This window comes from Leucoraja erinacea, chromosome 1 (assembly GCF_028641065.1).
Source record: "Leucoraja erinacea ecotype New England chromosome 1, Leri_hhj_1, whole genome shotgun sequence".
Classification (NCBI taxonomy): Eukaryota; Metazoa; Chordata; class Chondrichthyes; order Rajiformes; family Rajidae; genus Leucoraja; species Leucoraja erinaceus.
The window spans coordinates 99,704,569-99,727,176 of record NC_073377.1 but is presented as its reverse complement, the minus strand read 5'-3'; the positions used below and the strand labels follow the sequence as shown (position 1 = coordinate 99,727,176).

At 42.6% G+C, this 22,608-nt stretch overlaps 1 protein-coding gene across 1 annotated transcript in view; it reads right to left on the bottom strand.

Moving 5' to 3' along the window:
* Positions 1–22,608, bottom strand: part of prkg2 (protein kinase cGMP-dependent 2) — a 97,854-nt gene that overhangs the window by 66,678 nt on the left and 8,568 nt on the right. The window contains exons 2-5 of the mRNA XM_055630417.1: positions 16,722–16,888; positions 7,286–7,571; positions 6,410–6,473; positions 3,640–3,717 (exon numbers count right to left, since the gene is read on the bottom strand). Coding sequence (XP_055486392.1) covers positions 3,640–3,717; positions 6,410–6,473; positions 7,286–7,571; positions 16,722–16,888 — 595 coding nt within the window. The remainder of the gene's footprint in view (positions 1–3,639; positions 3,718–6,409; positions 6,474–7,285; positions 7,572–16,721; positions 16,889–22,608) is intronic.

Here is a 22,608-nt window from a genome sequence, read left to right as displayed (position 1 = left end):
CAAGCGAGAGGGTAACTTTTTTACATAGAATGTGTTGACAGGGTATTGGTGGAGGCAGGTACGATAATGGTGGTTAAGAGCTTTTAGATGGGGACATCGATATGCAGAGAATGTAGGGACATGTATCATGTGCAGGCAAATGTTTATCTTGGCATCATGTTTGGCACCAACATGCGGACCAAGGGGTTCGTACCTATGCTGTGCTTTTCTATGTTCTATGTTCTAAGTGCTTGAAATAGAAAGTTAGTCCACTAAACTTTTGTAGGATAGAGATTCTCATAATAATTCTTGATGATAATGTTGCAAATAAGCTTGCTTAAAATAATATTACCCCGCCCAAAACTATCATTGGAGAAATAGGTGTTACAAGCTTATATTTAGTTGTTATGCCCATATGCCAATAAAAATACTCAGTGATGTTGGCAATAATATTTTGTTACACCTTGTCATAAATACATTATAGACTAGAAATCCTACAATATGTTTGTTGAGTGGTTTCAAATAAACAACCCATGGCACATTACATATAAAATGCAGAGCAGACCAATAAAACAATTGCAAACCAATACCTCTGCGATTTCACACCGAGGCAAAAAATAACTTTGCACAGGGGGCATTTACTTACCCCAGGTGGTGAAATGAAATGGATAGAACCACCAGAAAGTATCCTGACAGGTTACATCGTGGACTAGTATGGCCTCCCAGGAGGCCGCAGAGAAGCCGGGTGGCAAAGCCTGCCTGGGTCGGTAGAGCTTTGCAGCCGATAAGGCTCGCGGGTCGACGGAGCCTCGTGGGGCAGTGGGTCCTTGCATCCAACGGAGACTCGCAGTGGCGGCGGCGGAGCCTTGCGGATCGGTGGAGCCTCGGCGGGGGTGGAGCCTCGGCGGGGTTGGAGCCTTGTGGGTCGGTAGGGCGTCGCTGGTTGGTAGAGCCTGGCGGGTCGACCCGCGGTTGGCGGTCGATGAGGGCACAGGGGAACCGCCGTGAGGGGGAGAGGGGGAAGAACAAAGGAGGAGCAAGCATGGGGTACTTTGTAACTTTGTCAGCGGCGTTTATGTGCATACCTTGGGTAAGCAGGCAAAGAATTTCACTGTGCCTTGTCACATGCAACAATAAAGTATTCCATTCTATTCCATTCCCACAGGAACACAGAAGGCTGCGGAGAGTGGTGGACTCAGCCCAATCAATCACAGGCACAGGTCTCCCATTGAAAGCTTTTACCCTCAAGAAGGGGGCATATGTCATCAAGAAACCACACCATCCATGCCAAATCCTCTTCACACTGTTACCATCAGAGAGGAGGTGCAGGAGCCTGAAGACCCACATCTTTTAGGTATGTTATGAGTAAAGTTACAAATATAATCTGCTTTTGGGTGTGTGTCTGTCTATGTGCCTGTGATGCTACAGCAAGCAAGATATCTTATAGAAACTTACAAAATTCTTAAGGGGTTGGACAGGCTAGATGCAGGAAGATTGTTCCCGATGTTAGGGAAGTCCAGGACAAGGGGTCACAGCTTAAGGATAAGGGGGAAATCCTTTAAAACCGAGATGAGAAGAACTTTTTTCACACAGAGAGTGGTGAATCTCTGGAACTCTCTGCCACAGAGGGTAGTTGAGGCCAGTTCATTGGCTATATTTAAGAGGGAGTTAGGTGTGGCCTTGTGGCTAAGGGGATAAGGGGGTATGGAGAGAAGGCAGGTATGGGATACTGAGTTGGATGATCAGCCATGATCATATTGAATGGCAGTGCAGGCTCGAAGGGCCGAATGGCCTACTCCTGCACCTAATTTCTATGTTTCTATGTTTCTATTTTCATTGCACCTGTATCTCACTGTACTTGTGCATATGACAACAAACTCAACTTGACTGTGCATGTCTAACAGCAGATGGAACATTGTTCTGAGAACCCATGTCAACATGGAGTATGATCCTTTCAGTTCAATTAGCTCCTAAGATGATCAGTGCAACTTCCAACTTCAGTAGGTTTATTAATGAGAAAAATTCTAAATGACTGCCTGTTGTGCATTGAAGCCAATGGGGAAAAAGATCAGATGAGCTAATATCGGCCACTTTACATTGACTGAGATTGAAAATTCTGATGTCCAGTGTTTAAATATCAGTGTGCAAATATTTGCCAAAAGAAAGTATTTTAAATAGGCAATATGCGTTTTATTATTGTTCGCATACAAACAATAGGTATGTGTTGCTGCCTACCAATGATTTGTTTTAGAGTCACAGCACACAACACCCAAGGACTAGTAAATTTGCAATCTGGGGTTTGCAATTCTGGCCATTAAGATCTAGTTAGTTATGAATGTGCAATATGTACATCCTTTTCCCTTCCAGGTTTTAATGATTTTTTTTTCACTCATTGATTTTTTGAATCACCTACCTATTTTTGAATCACTTTGAGCCTGACCTGCTGTGCACCCAGAAGAGATGTAATCAAAGAATAATGCATTATCAGTTAACTATGTAGTCTGATTTATGGCACAATTTGTGGAGAGCGAGTTTAATAGCACAGCAATAGGATATAATTTCCAATTAAGTACATTGAGTAGCATACGATACATTACCTTTCCCTTTGCCAAAATGAAAAAGGTACTTCCTTCCTCACCTTGCCGGATGATATAATCCCCTTTATCATAGTATTCCTGTAAAACACAAAAGTTTTATTAGAGACTCAAGATCTTACAGTGTTTACATTTGGATTGACCTCTACAGGACCAGAAGAACCTCAGACAAAACCAATGGCCTGACCAGTGAGCACACACAACACTCACAACCCTTTTCCTACTGTGAGGGGAGGTTATAGGGACATGTCATTCCTCCTGCAGAGCTGGGGAAAGTACTCTGCTGAACTTCAATTGGTGTGAAGGATATAAGTACACAACAATACAAGAGGGAATTATCATTTGAAGCCCCAAAGGTGTGGAAATGGAAAGATGAAACTGTAGTTTGCCACAGCCACTGCAAATACATAATGGACATCCTTTCAGTCAATTACTCCTAAGGTGACAGTGCAACTTCCAATTCAGTATTCACACAAAAAATTCCAAATGACTGTGTTGCGCACTGTGATGGGGAAAAAGATCAATGAGCTACTTTCGGGCCACTTTACTTGACTGAGATTGAAAATCCCTGATGCTTTCTAGTGTCCAGGTGGGCGAAAGATCAGTGTGCAAATATTTGCCAAAAGAAAGTATTTTAAATAGGCAATATGCATTTTACGGCCCCGCTCGCATACTGAAAGTCCAAGTGTTGGAACCCCCAAATGATTGGGCGATGGTGAGTCCCACGGCATGAAGCCATACAAACCGGGGATGTACTGTCCCAGCATCCGGGGACATGTTTGCAATCTGGGGTGGCACCGGCTAGAGAAGTCGATTGCGGGAGCTCCGGGAAGCGGTCTCTCTCCTGGTTTTAATGATTTTTTTTTCGAGCTCCCGATGTTTTGAGTCTCCTACCTATTTTTGCTTCGTTGAGCTGGAGCCTGCTGTGCCCCAGAGGATGTAATCAAAGAATAATGCATTAGCAGTTAAGTCACCGCCGCTATGGCCCACGCTCCGGAGAGCGAGCCAGCCCCACAGCATGGGATATAATTTCCAATTAAGCAGCTTGAGTAGCATACTCCATTACCTTTCCCTTTGCCAAAATGAAAAAGGTACTTCCTTCCTCACCTTGCCGGATGATATAATCCCCTTTATCATAGTATTCCTGTAAAACACAAAAGTTTTATTAGAGACTCAAGATCTTACAGTGTTTACATTTGGATTGACCTCTACAGGACCAGAAGAACCTCAGACAAAACCAGTGGCCTGACCAGTGAGCACACACAACACTCACAACCCTTTTGCTACTGTGAGGGGTTCCTTGTGATGTCATTCCTCCACAGAGCTGGACTCTGCTGAACTTCAATTGTACTTCAGAAGCAGTAACTCCCAGATTTTAAAGATATAGAAAACCTGGGCATTGTTATTTCCTGGTAGGAGACATATAACTTAGGGGCTGTAGTATCTTTCCATATTTTGTTATATTAGTTTTATCAACATCTTCATCATTTTAAAATATCTCAACTTTCACTCTAGCTTTAAATGTACAATGTTAATAAATTAGTTTCCTAACATCACTTTCCTTTGCTTTTCATTACTAGTTGCCCAAATATTCTATGACATTCCAAATTATTAATTTCCTTCCACCTTGGGATGGATCACCATTAAAGTAGATTCATATTTCTCCATGGCTCTTACGGCCTGCACTGAATTTTCTTGTGGAGCACATATATTGTCCATGATATTGGCAATTAATGGCCCAGAAGTTGATGGGAAAGTAATGTTCAGCTTAGTACTTACTCCAGCCATTACATTCCAGGAGAAATATTGTTGATTCCATTGTTTGCTAAGGTCCCACGTGGCCCATTATCTAGCTGCAATGTTGACAGTTCATGCATTCAGCAATCTTACTGTGTACATCTTTTCCTAAATCAGAGGTGAAGGAGGAAGTCTAACAACATCCCTCTTTCCAGAAATATATTTTCCAACATAAACCCAGCACTAATAACAATGTGAACATTTCCTTCATATACTTATACTTCCGAATTATCCTTCATGACTTTTGACCTGATATTAGATGAGTTCTGGATCTGAACATTTTTTTTCCTGCCATTTTTCACCAATCCTCATGCCTTTCAAGCTTCAAACCTCTTGAAAAACTGATAAAAATCATGGTGTTATTAAGGTGTCACAAAATACTGTAGATACTGGAACCTTGAATCAAAGTGTTGGAGAAACTCAGTGGGTCAGGCAGCATTTGTGGAGGGAAATAGTAAAACATTGTTTTTACTCAGGTTTATTGAGGGTTTTCTCTGAATCCCCCACAGAGGGTTGAAAAAGACAAAGATCCCTTCATCAACCTCAAGCTGAAATTAAATTGGAAACATATTGAAATGCAATTTCTGTTCACCAAGTGGATGAGAAAGTAAGAACAAGTTATTAGAAAGTAAGAAAAAGTAAGCATACAGGTACAGCAGGCTGTGAAGAAAGCAAATGGCATGTCGGCCTTTGTAGTGAGATGATTTTAGTATAAGAGCAAGGAGGTTCAATTGCAATTGTATAGGGCCCTGGTGTGACCACACCTGGAGTATTATGTGCAGTTTTTGTGTCCCAATTTGAGGAAGGGCATTCTTGCAATTGAGAGAGTGCAGCATAGGTTCACCAGGGTAATTCCCAGGATGGTGGCACTGACATATGATGAAAGAATGGATCGACTGGGCTTATATTCACTAGCATTTAGAAGGATGATAGAGAATTTTATAGAAACATATATAATTCTTAAGGGATTGGACAGGGTAGATGCAGGAAAAATGTTCCCCATGTTGGGGGAGTCCAGAACCAGGGGTCACAGTTTAAGAATAAGGGGTAGGCCATTTAGGACTGAGACGAGGAAAAACTTATTCACCCAGAGAGTTGTAAATCTGCGGAATTCTCTGCCACAGAAGGCAGTGGAGGCCAATTTACTGGATGTATTCAAGAGAGAGTTAGATATAGCACTTAGGGCTAATGGAATCAAGAGGTATGGGGAGAAAGCAGGAACGGGGAATTGATTTTGGATGATCATGTTGAATGGTGCTGGCTCAAAGAGCCGAATGGCCTTCTCCTGCATCTATTTTCTATGTTTCTATGTTTATCGCTCAGCCACAGTGACACAAGTTTTTGATAAAGCCAAAATCATGCAAGCTACTCAAGTATCTATGGTCCTGGCATGCTGATGTGCTTAGCCCAGGAAATTGGAATGGGAAGGAAGAAAATTTTCTGGGTTTGGGGTTGATTTCTTTAACAGAACATTATTATCAATATGTTAAAACATTTATCATGAAATTTCATATAAATCGATGCAGACTTCACAAAGTCTACATCAGCATGTATTTGCCTTTTAACTGGAAAATCCAATATCATTAAAAGGAACTGAACAGTCTAAATTCATCCACCATTAGTACTTCCTAAATCACAATTAGATCAGTGTAGAACAGCTGCCACAATGCTGCTAAATTACTTCTAACTGACAAAAAGGAAATGCATTTACAATAAAGTGTCAGTTAGGTCTAAAAGCAAAATTGAGTGGGTTTATACGATCAGACACCCATTATATCATGTCATCCATCACCATCAACTTATCACATTAAAAATAGCAGGAAATATTTATTTGTGCAATAAATCCACGAGAAACTTTTTTTTGGACATGTTTCACATGGTCTAGTCTTAGAAAATGCACCTATTTAAAAAAATCAAACCATTCCACTGAACAATCTTTCAAACTATGTGCAAATTACACAGTCTCCAATATCTTGCATAAAAGCATCAAATAAAGATTCTAAAATCCCATTTATTTCCTTTACAAAACAAAAACTTACCACCTCCAAACAGTCTACTATCTTCACAAGCTTATCTTCTGGTAAGTTCTTAAGCAAAGAAACACTAGAAAAATAGATAGGACGTAAATTATTAATAAATATCCCTGTTTTCAATACATTTGTCAGGCAAATAATGCTGTATAAATTTTGATGTACTAATGATATTTTATTAAATCTCAATCTGTGTGGTAATATTCACAACCACTTTCTTTTCACAGAAAAGGTAAGTCTCCTTGAGAAGGAGACAGAGGAAAGTACGTAAATGCATCTAGAAAACATTGCACAGTTAAAATTATCCCGCAGCAGTTTATTAAATGAAAGGTTACAAAAATATTCAGGTGAATATAAAAAATGCACCCTATTAAAGGAAAGATTACACTGAGTGAAATTACTGGGGGGTTTCAAGTATTTCATAAATCGTCATTCTAAGTTCAGATGCAGCCCCTGCGTTGAGATAGCAGCAACTTTACCATGTGACAAAATGACATAGCTGATCATAAGAATCTTGGTGAGCTATCAGGGACACTGCTGCATGTTTGATTTCTTCCATACCTTCTCCAGGCAACTGTTCCCCTTAAAACTCTCCCCTTCTGCTTCTGAAACCCAGACTGAGGACCAGAACAGGTCTCTAAAGTCTCCTTTACCAGATTTATTGCTCAACATAAAAACCCAAACCATATTATCTGTTCAGCATCAAACTGCACTTTGTGCGAATAAGATATAGTATAACAGCAACACTTTCATTGCTCATAAAGTGCTTTGGGACATCCTGAGGTCACAAAATACACCACATTATTGTAATTTGTTCTTCTCTTTTTAAACCCTCACATGCTACATGCACAATCTTTCACAGGCAGTGCATACACTAACATTTACCTTCTGAGGAAGTTTCTGTACTGCTCATGTCTGGCCTGAGCTGTTCCTCTCATAATATTCCGAAAGGCTTCTCGATCCAGAACCCAGGTTTTGACACAGGTTACAGCTTCAAGGGGACAATCACAGCACGAGTAACCACACATGTAACCATAGTCAACACGCAATTGTTTGTTTACTCTCATGTCTAACGATCTGTATGCTTGAGGATTTGTCAGCTGAGTCTGTGACCTAGTCCACATTAGATCTGGAAAGTTCCACCATTCATGCTTGATCAACATTGAGGTGCCTGATCTTAGCTACTATCAGTTACTACATGGGGTCAAGGAAAGAGCGTTCACGTCGCGGCCCTGTTTTCACCAATCTTTCCACCACCACGCACAAGAAGTGCAAGACAGACACCATTGTATGCAGATGCCGCGAAGTGTGTTCAGCTCTGGCTGAACAACTTCTAATGTGGACTTGAAGAAGAAGTAGTTACTGCATGCAAAACACAAAGTGTTAGATGAACTCAGTGGATCAGGGAGCATCTGGGGAGGGAGTGGACAGGTGACATTTTGGGTCGGGACCCTTCTTCAGTCGGAGGAAATGACCCAACGCAAAACATCGCCTGTCCATTCCCTCCCCAGATGCTGCCTGACCTGCTGAGTTCCTCCAGTACTTTGTGTTTTGCTCCATATTCCAGCATTCGCAGTCTCTAGTGTCTCCATCGGATACAGCATTCTGGATTGGGAGCAAACATAAATGATTGATATTGTGCTTCTAATCACCATCTAATGATTGTTTTTTTGGAAGTGTGCTTTGTGAACATCAGATGAGAAAGTACCCTGGTTCATAATGTCCCCGGCGGTGAGAATAGTGAGCAAATTGACGTCATTATGGTTCGCAAGTGAAGGGGAACGTGAAGAGGAAACAAGAGAAGAAAATAAGTGAGGGGAAGGCAAAAATTGGGGTGGTCATACTCCAGAACATGAAAGTAAAAAAATCAAACAACGATGGTCAAAAAATAATTAAAAATGGAGCACCACAGTGGCACAGCAGTGGAGTTGCTGCTTTATAGCACCAGAGACCTGGGTTTGATCCTGACTACAGGTGGGGTCTGTATGGAGTTTGTACATTCTCTCTGAGACTGCGTGGGCTTTCTCTGGGTGCTCCGTTTCCCCCCTACATTTCAAAGATGTACAGGTTTGTAGGTTAATTGGCTTTGGTAACATTGGTAAATTGTAAATTGTCCCTAGTGTGTAGGCTAGTGTACAGGGTGATCGCTGGTCGGCACGGACTCAAAAGGGCCTGTTTCCGCTCCGTATCTCTACGCTGCAGTCTAAAGTAAACCCTACAGTCTCCAGGGCAATGACATAAACAATATGAAATTAGCAATCTGCGTAGCAGAAATAACTCACTTGTTTCCGCCCAGTGAGAACTGCAAAGGCTGCCTAACTCGCATCTGAGGTATGTTATCAGAGAAATTTGGGGTAGTACAGAAGTTTTGGAAATTGTGTGTGTGTGTGTGTGTGTGGGTGTGTGTGGGTGTGTGTGTGTGTGTGTGTGTGTGTGTGTATATGTGCTTTTGTGCATATGTGCTTGTGTGCATCTGTGCACATATGTGTGCGTGTTTGTGTGCATGTGTACCTGTGTGTACGCGTACCTGTGTATGTGTGTGTGTGTGTGTGTGTGTTGTGTGTGTGTGTGTGTTTGGTGTTGTGCATAGTAGCCTAAAGAGTGAGGTCTTATCCTTCTTTGTAAGGCCTGAAGAAACACTACTGTTTCTTCTGATCCCATGAAAACTATTTCTTAGCTACAGACTCCAATCCTGCACCCAGTTTCACTCAAGAGAATCTGACATTACAATATACTAATGATATGTTGGAACTGAGTTTTATCACAGCTCGTGATTAGTTGCAGTCCAGTGGATCAAGTAGTAACTAAGACTCGTGTTCATCAAAGCAAACCCGAATATGGATTTTCATTTTTAGCAAAAACATTATTAAACACAATTGTAAGCCATTGTTAAGAAATAAATATATGACAAATTCTATTATTATCTTGGCATCTCATTGAATTGAATACAAAATGAACAGTTCTGGAAAGATTTCAAAACAGAATATAAACCTTCCATGAAACCTGGTCCAAAACAGTATGGGAATATAGAATAATGTTCCATGTCATAGAACTAAACTAAATAAATAAATAAGCAAAATCAATGTTATTATATATTAGAAGTAAAAGTATCAGGGTGTTCTTCACATATAGGTGTTGCCATCGCAAGATATAAATCTAATACTAAACTTTCATATGTAATGAAAATAGCATTACTGAATGTCAAGGATCAATTTCACAATAGTATTCTAATTTTGGCAACCGACAATGTCAATAATTCGTTTTTTATTATTGTCATAATTTATTTCACCTCCTACGCCCAAGGTTTGAACAGTATATTTTAGTTCCAATTATTTTTACTGTTCTATTTTTTTATTTATTTTGAATTGCCTCAGAGGCAGTTGTAGGAGAAAGTTTCAATTGTAAAGGGCCTGTCCCACCAGCATGCGATTGCATGCGTCTAGCGCGACTAAACATGGTGGCTTGATGTGTACGGCCTCGTGGGGCCGGTCCCAACCGCAGAGGTGTCTGGAGTTGTGTGGGGTTAGTCCCGACATCATACTCACCAATCAGCTGGGCAGGAGGTGGGCCGACTGAATTTGGACGTCGCACGGCGTCGGACGGTGACGTCATCTCGCAACGGCACGCCGGGCGGTGACGTCATCCCGCATTGCCACGTGCTAGGCGTACGCCGTCAAGATGCTGCGTACGATGTCGATACGCTGCGTACGGCCTCAATGCAGCTGCGTGCCGACAGGCCGTTGTCATGCGGGATTTTCGGACAGTGCAAGATTTTTGGAGCCCCGCGCGATGTCGGGACCAGCCCCGCACAACTCCATACGCCTCTGCCAATCAAAATGGGACAGGCCCCGCGAGGCCGTACGCCTCAAGCGACCACGTTTGGTCACGCTAGACGCATGCTATCGCATGCTGGTGGGACAGGCTTTTACTTACAATAGGATGTGAATGGTGATGATGCCATTGGCAGACTAGCTGAATAGTGGACAAGCAATAGAGCTGCTATCTCACAGTTCCCTTGATCTGGGTTCAATCCTGACATCTGGTGTTGTCTGTGTGAGTTTGCACTCTCTTTCTATGACCATGTGGGGATTACTTCAGGTGCTCCAGGTTCCTCCCATATCCAAACAAAGCATGGATTCATGGGATAAATGGTCCAGAAAATTGCCTCTAGGATATAGGCGGGTCGCAGAATCTGAGGGAAATTGGTCATAATGTGGTGAAAATAAAGTGGGATTAGTACAGGGTTCGTGTAAAGGGGTTCTTAATGGATGACAAACACAGTGGGCCCAATCTACATCCATGCAGTCTGACTGTATGTCTCTGTGATCATAGAATCATAGTCATAGAGTCATACAGCATGGAAACAGGCCCTTCAGCCCAACTTGCTCAGACCGACCAACATGTCCCTTCTACAGAAGATAGACACAAAATGCTGAAGTAACTCAGCGGGACAGGCAGCATGGGTGATGTTTCAGGTCAAGACACTTCTTCAGACTCATCTACATTCATACTTAGCCCATATTCCTTTAAACCTGTCCTATCCGTGCACCTGTCTAATTGTTAAACATTACAATAGTCCCTGCCTCGATTACTTCCAATACACCCACCACTCTTTGTGTGAAAAAGTTACCCCCCAGATTCCTGTTAAATCTTTATCCCTTCAGCTTAAACCTATGTCCTCTGGTTCTTTATTCCCCTACTCTGGGCAAGAGAATCTGTGCGTCTGTATTTCTCTCATGATTTTATACACCTTTATAAGATCCCAGCCTACTCAACCTCTCCCTATAGCTCAGACCCTCTAGTCCTGGCAACATCCTCGTAAACCCTTTCTATACCCTATCTAACTTGAAAACACATTTCCTGAAACATGATGCCCAGAACTGAACACAATACTCTAAATGCGGCCTCAGTCTTTTGTAACTGCAACATAACCTCCTAACTTCTATTCTGAATATTGACTGATGAAGGCCAATGTGTCGAAAGCCTTTTTAACCACTCTTCATGGAACTACTGTATGTACCTGCACTCCTAGATCCCTCTGCTGTACATTCTCCAGATCCCTGCCGTTTAATGTGTAGGCCTGCCCATGTTAAACTTTCCAAAATGCAACACCTTACATTTCTCTGTATTAAATTCCTTCAACCACTCCTCAACCATCCTGGCCAGCCGATCAAAATCCTACTCCAATTCTTGACATCCATTTTCACTATTTAGAATACCACCCACTTTTGTATCATCTGCAAACTTGCAAATCTTGCCATGTATGTTCTCATCCAAATCATTGATATAGATTACGAACAGTAATGGTCCCGGAACCAAATCCTCCCAGTCCTACTACTCCCAGGCCTACAGTCCGTGAAACAACCTTCAACCATCACCCTCTGGTTCCATCCATTCAACTACTTCTCCTTGGTTCGCAATTTCAGAGTCAATCAAGTTTATAGTAAGTGGCTGTGATTATTTTATGCACCTATTTTATATGTAACAATTCTCCACAGTCGATTTTTTCTGGAGAAGTTATCTTGCTTTTATTGAGAGAATTTGATATAATTTCTATTTCACGAACAAATTAACTATTTGTTGGGTGATTATTTGTAGTGAGTCATTAAAAACAGTGCACCTCCAGTTCATTGGCTGAAGTAATACTGTGATTTCCCTATGGTTTTTAATATTGATTCAGAATAATGTTTTGAGGTAATGTGCCTTCATATTTAAACTAAGTTAGTTAATACTGGACTAAGTGGGAACCCGTTGGGTCCCTGTCACATGGGAGGCCTGGTTCCCCAACACAACCCATTCCCCAACGCAATGTTTCACCACTCACCAGTTCCCCCAATGCAGCCCGTCCCCCCCAATGCAATATTGTACCACTCACGCATAGCCCCAACTGCGCAGGCTCGGCCCATTTCCCCTCATCCCCCAGCACTCCCTCCTCCTCCTTTTCACCCTCCCTCTTCTTTCCCCTCTCCTCCTCCCCTCCCCCAATCCCTCCCTCGCCTCCCCATCCCCCTCCTTTTCCTTACCCTCAGTCACTCACTCCCTCCATAACTCCTCTCCCCTCCCTACCCGCACTCCTATCCCTCTATCCTCTACTCCTCACCTCCCCTATTCCCCCCGACCTCCCCCACTGCTCTCCTCTCCCTCTATTCCCCCTCCTCCCCTACTTTCTTCACCTCCCCTACTTTCCCCCTCTCCCTTCCTACTCCTTCCTCTCCCTCGATCCCCCCACTATCTCTCCTCACCTCCCCAGGATCTTTCCGTCTCCTCCTCCCTTCATCCCTCCTTCACCTCTCCCCTCCTCTCCTTTCCCCTACCCTAAGACACACCCTCCCTCCCTCCCTCCATAAAAAGCAGCATCTGCAGTTCCTTCCCCCAATGCATCATGGGGGGAGGGAGGGTTGGTGTTTGTCACAGTGGGCACCACGAGTTTTGATGAGCTGGTGGAGAAGACCTCCTCCGAGGAGGCGGTGAGGGTGAGTTACCGCAACGGCAGAGGCGGAGGAGACGGACCCGGGGGGGATGGGTCGACGGGACCACTATTGCTGCAGAGGGTGGGCGGGAGTGAGGGGTGAGTGATGAGGGAAACAGAGATGGAACTCCACTGAACCCCACCTGTGGCCACCGCCGGTGGTGGGGGAGACGATAGACAAGTTACTGTGAGGAGGGGAGAGAGGAGTTTGTGAGTGAGGCGGGACAGGCAACCGCCGGTGGGGCAGGAATGGGCGTCGCCAACCCAGCCGTGGCATTTACTGCCTGGAGAAGAGACCAATCTGCCTGGTGCTGACTGAAGGAATCTGCGCACAAGCGTTTTTAAAGATTTTTAAACCTCGATAAATTTTACATTATAGCACCGATCGGAAAAAGAAAAGTAAAGAAAGTAAAGAAAAGCGCAGAGTCGTGAGAATGGTGCAAGAGTGTGGCGAAAGAAAAAGCCCCTTAGAAAAGAAAAAACGCACAAGAGAAGAGAAAGAGAGAAAGTAGACCCTAGAAAAGAAGAAAAAGATAAATAGAATAATAGCTAGATAGATAGATCCGCAGAAAGATAGATAGATAGATAGATAGATAGATAGATACCAGGTCCTGATACCATTTGATAGAGATTTATTTTTTTAAATAGATTGCAGATCATACTTGAGATAGATCCAGAAACATAGATAGAGAATTGGTAGATTTAGAGATAGATAGATAAGAGGAATCTCATCTCTTCCAGATGTAGATTCAAAGATAGATATATAGATTTTTATTGATAGATAGATAGATAGATAGATAGCTTTTATTATTAGCCCGTAATTAAATAAATTCTTCTGAAACACGTTTAGTTCTGGGTTACCTTCCGATATTCCAAAAATAATCAGATAGATAGATAGATAAATAGATAGTCTGGTTTTGGTTCCATGATATTTTGATTAATTTGAAAAATTGATCAAATACATACGTGAAAAATAAATTTTTGTACACCAAAAGAGTGGCTATGGTAGCTAATTAAGGATTTCAAGATCTGGTGAAACATGTCTTGCTAATGTTTTAAAAAACGTTTTTTTGAATACTTAAGATTTTTTTTTGATTGGAATAATGGAGGTTGATCTCTACCTTTATGCACCGATGATTGTCCCAGCTCGCTTTTGAATATTTTATCGCAAGTTCGCCAAATGCGGTCCATATGTTGATCGTATTAGAATTTTAAAATGAAATTATTTAGGTACAATATTAGATTAGATGATTCCCCATTGTCTTCATTGCTTCAAAAGTATTATGATAGTCTTTTGTGTGTTTTTTCAGATAATCACGAATTTGAAGATATTTAAAATATTTGTTATATTTCAAATTATATTTCAGTTGTAGTTGTTGAAATGATAGTAATTTCCCCAATTCATACAGATCTTCGAGCGTTTTGATTCCCATTTTTTCCCATTGTATAAATGATTTGTCTATGATTGATGTTTTACCCGATGGTTATATATGTGAAAAGATTTTCAGAAATTCAGTTTTATTTTTTTCCATGTGTCTAATTGTGTTACAGTACAGGACAACGAAATGCATTTTAGCATCGATCCTTTGACAGAGCGACATAGCAAACGATTTTGCATTAAAAAAATAAATAATAAGCGAATCACGTGGGGGGGGTGAAATGGCAGTCACCACAAAGAGGAGAGCAATAGATGTTTAGATAGATAGATGACAGCGATAGATAGAAAGATAGCTGTAGATCCTAGATGCAGTTATACTGTATATCATATATGTTATTGTTCCATGATATTGCTTCAATGTGAAGTATTGATTGATGGACATTACGTGCAAAATAAAAGGTGTACACCAATGGAAATACTAATTAAGGATTTCAAATCTCAGAGCATGTCCTTGGCGATGTTTTAAAAAACATGCAGACTTAAGCTTGCTTTGGACAGACTCAATGGAGGGAGCGTGGAACCAGTGATGCGTTGGGCAATTTTCACCACCCTCTGCAATGCCTTCCGGTCGGAGACAGAGCAGTTGCCATACCATACTGTGATGCAGTTGGTAAGGATGCTCTCGATGGTGCAGCGGTAGAAGTTCACCAGGATTTTCCTTTTCTAAAATGTGTTTTCAAGCACTAGTTCAGATCTACTCCATGGTCAGCAGCAGAGAGGCAGCTAACCATCTGGCTTCACTGTCAAAAATGATCATTGTCATTGATGTTTTTGCAGTTAATGTTCCTTATTTAGTTATTACACCCCCGGCTCACTTGGTAGCTTTGTCAAATTCGGGTTAGAGGGCTGCAGGATCAATTTCCACACCAGGGACTTAGCCGCAAAATTCAAATGGACACTAAAGTGCCCTGAGGGATTCTACCCTCTCAGAGGTGCTGTCTTTTTAGGTGGATATAAAAATATCAAGGGCACTATCTGAAAACAAGCAGGGAATAATTTCTCCCGTAGGCAACATCTAAAAATATGTTGTCGTCTATTTCATTGCTGTTTGTTGGATGTTGTAGTGAGCAAAATAGGTGGCCACATTTGCTACTTTACAAATTTGCAGAAAATATATTCTTTGCTTGGAACTTTGAAACATGCTGAGGTTGTGAACACAATGGATACATTTTCAGGAGCACAATGAGATTGTTTTTTTATTCCTAATTCTTTGTAAGCTTTCAAGGTTATTTCCTTCTCTCTTGTGAAAACACATACTGTGCATTAAGTGTTCTGTTCATCATGAATGGTAAGGTAACCAACCAGTTTAGTGTTTTGTTGCCATAATCAATCAGGCGAACACATCTAAATATGGATCGAGACAACATGTTGGAGTAACTCAGCTGGACAGGCAGCACCTCTCTGGAGAGAAGGAATAGGTGATGTTTCAGAAGTGTCCGAAGAAGGATCTCAACCCAAAACGTCACCCATTCCTTCTCTCCAAAGATGCTTCCTATCTCGCAGTGTTACTGAAACATTTTGTGTCAGTCTTCTGTGTAAACCAGCATTTGCAGTTCTTTCCTACACATATATAAGGAAGGCATGGTGACTATTCACCTTACAGAAATGGGGCAATCATTGACTGGGCTCCATTCCTGCAATCAGTGTGGGTGCCATAGCATTCTCTTGGGCTCATCAATGAACTGACAGATGAAGCACCCATTGGGTTGAGCACAGCACACGTACAATATAAATCAGCGTTCCACGGCTGGTGTAGCAATCCGATTATCTTTTTATGAAAGCACGACATTGACTATATGTAAAGCTTAGTTTTCCTCTATTTTTGTGGGCCTTAGTGATGTCCAAGCTCCAGTGAAACAGCCCTGATCATTGGCTCTTCCTCATTCTCAGGAACCTTTGAAGGTGTGGTAACTAAGAGTTACCCCAAGACATCTGTTATTGTGACAATAAAAGGGAAACGAGACCTGGTCCTCAAATTGGACAATTCCTTTCACCAGATGCAAATAGACAACACCCACTACATCACTTTAAACCTTTATTTTTATTCATTCATTTTCCGGAATCTGGGCATTGCAGACAAGTTCAACATTTATTGCCCATCTGCAAATGCCTGGTGGGCACCCTTCTTGACTCACACCAATCCTTTTAAATAGGGGATTTCATGATTTAAATCCAGCTATGAAAATCAACAGATTAATTAATCAGCTAGATAGGGTTCTTAAAGATAGCGGAGTCAGGGAATATGGGGAGAAGGCAGGAACAGGGGTACTGATTGGGAATGATCAGCCATGATCACATTGAATGGCGGTGCTGGCTCGAAGGGCCAAATGGCCTACTCATGCACCTCTTGTTTATTGTCTATTGTCAAATCTAACTTTAACGGTAAATTCAAGAACTTTACAAGTTTTTCAAACCTGCCAATACAAAAAGATGGTTTCCTGGTTCGCCTTGCTTAATAACATAGTCACCATCTTGGTAGTTTTTCTCATACATACACTCCACCATGTCTCGGACATGCTGAGTCTCCAGTCGTTTCAGAAACTGGTTCTTGTTGAAGGCCACAGTTATGAGCTTCTTCACCCTGTTATGGAAACAATGTAGCTGATTACAATGGAAGGTGTCCTCAATAATCCTAATGGCTCCCCTCTGAAGGACTGAAGCAAAGCACCATAAATTGTATTTAAATCTCAAAGGTTCAAGAAGTGAAGATTCATTAGCTGTTACCATTGCTTCATAAACATTTATTCAGCATTTTTACACAAACTGGCAGTAGACACAAGAAACTGCAAATATTTGATTCCTAAGCAAAAAGGAAACTGCTGGAGGAACTCAATAGGTCAAGCAGCATCTGTGGAGGGAAATGGACAGATGACCCCAGGTGTGGCCTAACAAGCTGTGGCTTTATAAATTGTATTTAATTCTCAAAGGCTCAAGTAGCTTCATCAAAGTCCTTTTATTCTATGTCACAGATAGAGTGCCAGCATCTCATGTGCTTTCTTCACACTTTATCCATCATTGCTGTCACTCTCAAGGATCTATGGACGTTACCCCATGGTCCATCAATCAGTAAACTAGGGCACTGTCGTTTACTGTGAACAACCCATTCGTATTGATCTTTATTGGCCTTCCCAAAATGCATCACCTCTCAATTATTCGGATTAAATTCAATTTAGCCATTGCTCTGCCTAATCTTCCATTTGATCGAATAACTTGCTGTAGTTAAACAACCTTTCTTGCTGTCTACATTACCACTAAATATTGTATCATCTTCAAACTTACTAAGCATATCATCCACATTTATTTCAATGTCATTAATCAGACAATGAGGACCAGAGGAGCATGGGTGAAGCTCAACGGACGTTGTACTGGGATTGGGTGTTTCAATGCCAGCATGTGGAGATGGGGGCTCCGCCAGAGCCCAGCCTGTGAATGCGGAGCAGAACAACAGACAGCCAACCATGTCATCTCTGGGTGTCCGCTCTACCACCCACCAATTGGAGCTCAGGGCCTGGCAGACATTGACGCAGAGACAACAACCTGGCTGTTCAACACCCGGCTTGAGATCTAACTATTCATTTGGTTTATTATGTTTCATTAGCAAGAAGAAGAATCACTAACATCTTTGTTACTGTAAGCTAATAACACAAATAATAAAACTACTTTTTTAATGAGACAAGTTGGTGGGGTCAGCCTGAATGCCTATTTAAGAGTTCCATGCTATTTTAACGTTTCTTTCCATAAACGTCCCTAAATTTCTTAAACCTTCTCTTTTGTCCTCTCTGTCGAACTTCCTTGATGTCACAACCGTGCATCATTACCAATTTCAATTACCTCCAAATACAGCATCCTATCAATATCCCTTCATTCTCAGTACAGCCATGTGCCAATCCAAATTCCTCTTCTGCACAACTATCGCATCTGCCTCCACCACCACCCCTGGCAACATATTCCAGGGCACCCTCCACTCTGTATAAAAAACGTTCAACACACATCTCCGTTAAACAATGTTCCTCTCACCCTAAAGCTATGCTCTCTAGACATTTCCACCCTGGGACAAGGTGCTGACTATCTACCCTATCTATGCCTCCCATAATTGTATGAACTTCTATCAGGTGTCCCCTCAGCCTCGGACATAGAAACATAGAAAATAGGTGCAGGAGTAGGCCATTCGGCCCTTCAATATGATCATGGCATAATCATCCAACTCAGTATCCTGTACCTGCCTTCTCTCCATACCCCCTGATCCCTTTAGCCAAAAGGGCCACATCTAACTACCTCTTAAATATAGCCAATGAACTGGCCTCAACTACCTTCTGTGGCAGAGAATTCCACAGATTCACCACTCTGTGTGAAAAAAAATTCTCATCTCGGTCCTAAAAGACTTCCCCCTTATCCTTAAACTGTGACCCCATGTTCTGGACTTCCCCAACATCGGGAGCAATCTTCCTGCATCTAGCCTGTCCAACCCGTTAAGAATTTTGTATGTTTCTATAAGATCCCCCCTCAATCTTCTAAATTCTAGTGAGTACAAGCCGAGTCTATCCAGTCTTTCTTCATATGAAAGTCCTGCCATCCCAGGAATCAGTCTGGTGAACCTTCTCTGTACTCCCTCTATGGCAAGAATGTATTTCCTCAAATTAGGAGACCAAAACTGTACACAATACTCAAGGTGTGGTCTCACCAAGGCCTGTACAACTGCAGTAGAACCTCCCTGCTCCTATACTCAAATCCTTTTGCTATGAATGCTGACATACAATTTGCTTTCTTCACTGCCTGCTGCACCTGCATGCCTACTTTCAATGATTGGTGTACCATGACACCCAGGCCTCGTTGCATCTCCCCTTTTCCTAATCAGCCACCATTCAGATAATAGTCTACTTTCCTGTTCTTGCCACCAAAGTGGATAACCTCACATTTATCCACATTATACTGCATCTGCCATGCATTTGCCCACTCACCCAACCTATCCAAGTCACCTTGCAGCCTCCTAGCATCCTCCTCACAGCTAACACTGCCCCCTAGCTTCATGTCATCCGCAAACTTGGAGATGTTGCATTCAATTCCCTCATCCAAATCATTAATATATATTGTAAATAGCTGGGGTCCCAGCACTGAGCCTTGTGGTACCCCACTAGTCACTGCCTGCCATTCTGAAAAGAACCCGTTTACTCCTACTCTTTGCTTCCTGTCTGCCAGCCAGTTCTCTATCTACATCAATACTGAACCCCCAATACTGTATGATTAAAGTTTGCATACTAATCTCTTATGTGGGACCTTGTCGAAAGCTTTCTGAAAGTCCAGATATAACACATCCACTGGTTCTCCCTAATAGTTACATCCTCGAAAAAATTCTATAAGATTCGTCAGACCTGATTTACCTTTCATAAATCCACGCTGACTTTGTCCAATGATTTCACTACTTTCCAAATGTGCTGCTATTCCTTCTTTAATAACTGACTCTAGCATTTTCTCCACTACCGATGTTAGACTAACTATAATTCCCCGTTTTCTCTCTCCCTCCCTTTTTAAAAGGCAAAGGAGAAAAGACAAAAGGACAAAAGACAAAACAATTTAAGTGCCTCCAGTCTTACCTTAGAGCTAATACATTCTAACCTTGGCTTTTTTCAAGAAACAAGATCAAAGATTTTGACGTTTTACGTGGATGAAATTGATCATACTTTGTTGTACATATGTTCCATATGCTTGGGTCTGTGCCTATTTCAGTCACTGAAAGTAAGCATGAAGATACAGCAGGCAGTGAAGAAAGCTAATGGCATGTTGGCCTTCATAACGAGAGGAGTTGAGTATAGGAGCAAAATGGTCCTTCTGCAGTTGTACAGGGCCCTGGTGAGACCACACCTGGAGTAATGTTAGCAGTTTTGGTCTCTTAATTTGAGGAAGGACATTCTTGCTGTTGAGGGAGTGCAGTGTAGGTTCACAAGGTTAATTCCCAGGATAGCGGGACTGTCATATGATGAAAGAATGGGTCGACTGGGCTTGTATTCACTGGAATTTAGAAGGATTAATATAATTTTATTTCAGTGTCTCATGTCTCATATATTTCATTTCAGTATCTCATATATTTCATTTTTCATATATTTAGATCAATAAAACAAACACAAGCAATGCACTGCATTTACAAGCTTAATCTTTTTATATATTTTGATGTATAAAACAAAAACAAGCAATGCATTTAAAAGAAGATTAGTTTTATATATTTTCATGAATCAAACAAACACAAAGACAAGCAATGCACTGCATTGAGAAATTAAAAAAATATATATATTTTGGTCACTAGCAGCAGGGATTCTATTTCTACTGAGAGCAATGCCCCCTGAAGTTGCTTCATGGCAGTCAGGACTCAGAATGATTGGAAACCCCACCCTGCAAACCCTTTAATATTAAAATAGGATGATGTCATTGTTTTGGAGTTCAAAATTAGGCTCTGTGACGCCGACAGGGTGGTAGCCTGTCGTAGCTTGAATTCGGTTGTCGTAGTAGGTGTGTCGAAGAAGGACGTCCTAAGTCGCCACTATTGTGTCACCGGTTGTCGAGAGCTTACCGTAGAGTGACATCGACTAGATCGTAGGTGGCCGTAGCTTGTCGTATACATAGTCATAGGATTGTGTTCAGTTGACGGGTTTTTTCGGTGATCCGACAAGACTATGACAGTCGCCTAAAGAGTCGCCTAAGTGGGACAGGCCCATAATTCAGTTCCTATCACATGAATTTATGAAATAGTGTTCAGATGAGCATTGAGCACAATCAATTAAGGCCAATTTTACATACAGCACAGAAGGAGCCAATGAACCCAACAAGTGCTGATGCTCCCATTGAGACTCCTCCAACCTTTCTTCTTCTAAACCCATCAGCATATACCAATAACTCCTGGATTTATTAGGTCTGGATAACTCCTGGATTTAATATTCATTTCCGGTTGGCGGTGCGACACCGTTGCAGCGGCCCCTACAGACTGTCTGTCTTTTTTTAAATTTTATTGGCTAGTTAAATGTAGTTGTTGTGTTTTTTTTAAACTGTTTTTAACTGTGTTTATGTCGGGGGAGGGGAAAACTTTTAAAAATCTCTTCCCTGCACGGGAGACCCGACCTTTTCCCTGTCGGGTCTCCGTTGTCGTTGAGGCTTAGCACTATGGAGCGGCCTCCAAACGGAACGCACCTGGGGGCTCCAGTCGCGGAGCCTGCGGAGCTGCAGACTTACCATCATGGGGCTGGCCAGCCTCGTAGCGTGGGGAGCGGTGGTGGCTCGCTGCTGCGGCCCGACCCCGGAGCTCGGAGGCTCCAGCTGCAGCCACAGGTCCGGTGGACTGGGACATCAGGAGCTCGCAGGTCCAGGTGAGAGACCGCTTTTCGGAGCTCCCACAACGCAACTTTTCCAGCCCGTGTTGCAGGGTTGGAACGACCCGGAGCGGGGCCGTGCATCACCCGGCGCGGCTTTAATGGCCGCGGGACATTCCAGCGCCCGCCGGGGGCTCCAACATTGTGACTTTTGGGCCTGGAGCGGGGCCGTACATCGCCCGGCGCAGCCTAAAATGGTTGTGGGACTTACCATCGCCCGCGTGGGGCTTCAACATCGGGAGAAAAATGGAGAGCAGGGGAGAAAAAATACTTTGCCTCCCATCACAGTGAGGAGGAGGTTCACTGTGATAGATGTTTGTGTGAATGGGTTGTGTGTCTGGTTGTGTGTCTAGTATGAATCATTTTTTGTTTGTATGGCTGTAGAAACAGAGTTTCGTTTGAGCCTCTGAGGTTCAAATGACAATAAATATTGTATCGTATTGTATTGTCTGTCCACCCACACAAATGTAGACATCTCCCTCACATCTACCCAATCATACTCCTTTATAATCTTAAAGACCTCTACTAATTTAGTCTTCATTCTATCATAGATACGTAGAAAATTTGTGAAGGTTTAAAAAATCGTGAGATGAGCAGATTGGTCTTCTCGCCTGTCAGTCACCATGAAGGTAATGCCCCTTCCGACACCCGCTGGAGAATAAAGCTCCGGAGGCGGGGCTGAGTCCGTGAGCACGTCCAGAAGCCGCCCGCCCAGAAACCGCCCGTCCAGAAGCCGCCCGCCCAGAAACCGCCCGTCCAGAAGCAGTGGATCGTACGGTGTTCGAGGGCGGGGGTGGGATGTGTTTGCAGGTGGGGGTGGGATGTGTTTGCAGGTGGGGGCGGGTTGTGTTCACGAGCGGGGGCTGTGAGCGTGACAGGCGCTGGGGACGGAAGCAGCTAAGTTAGTCCGGAGCCGGGAGTGCGGACGGAGCCGGGAGTGAGGACG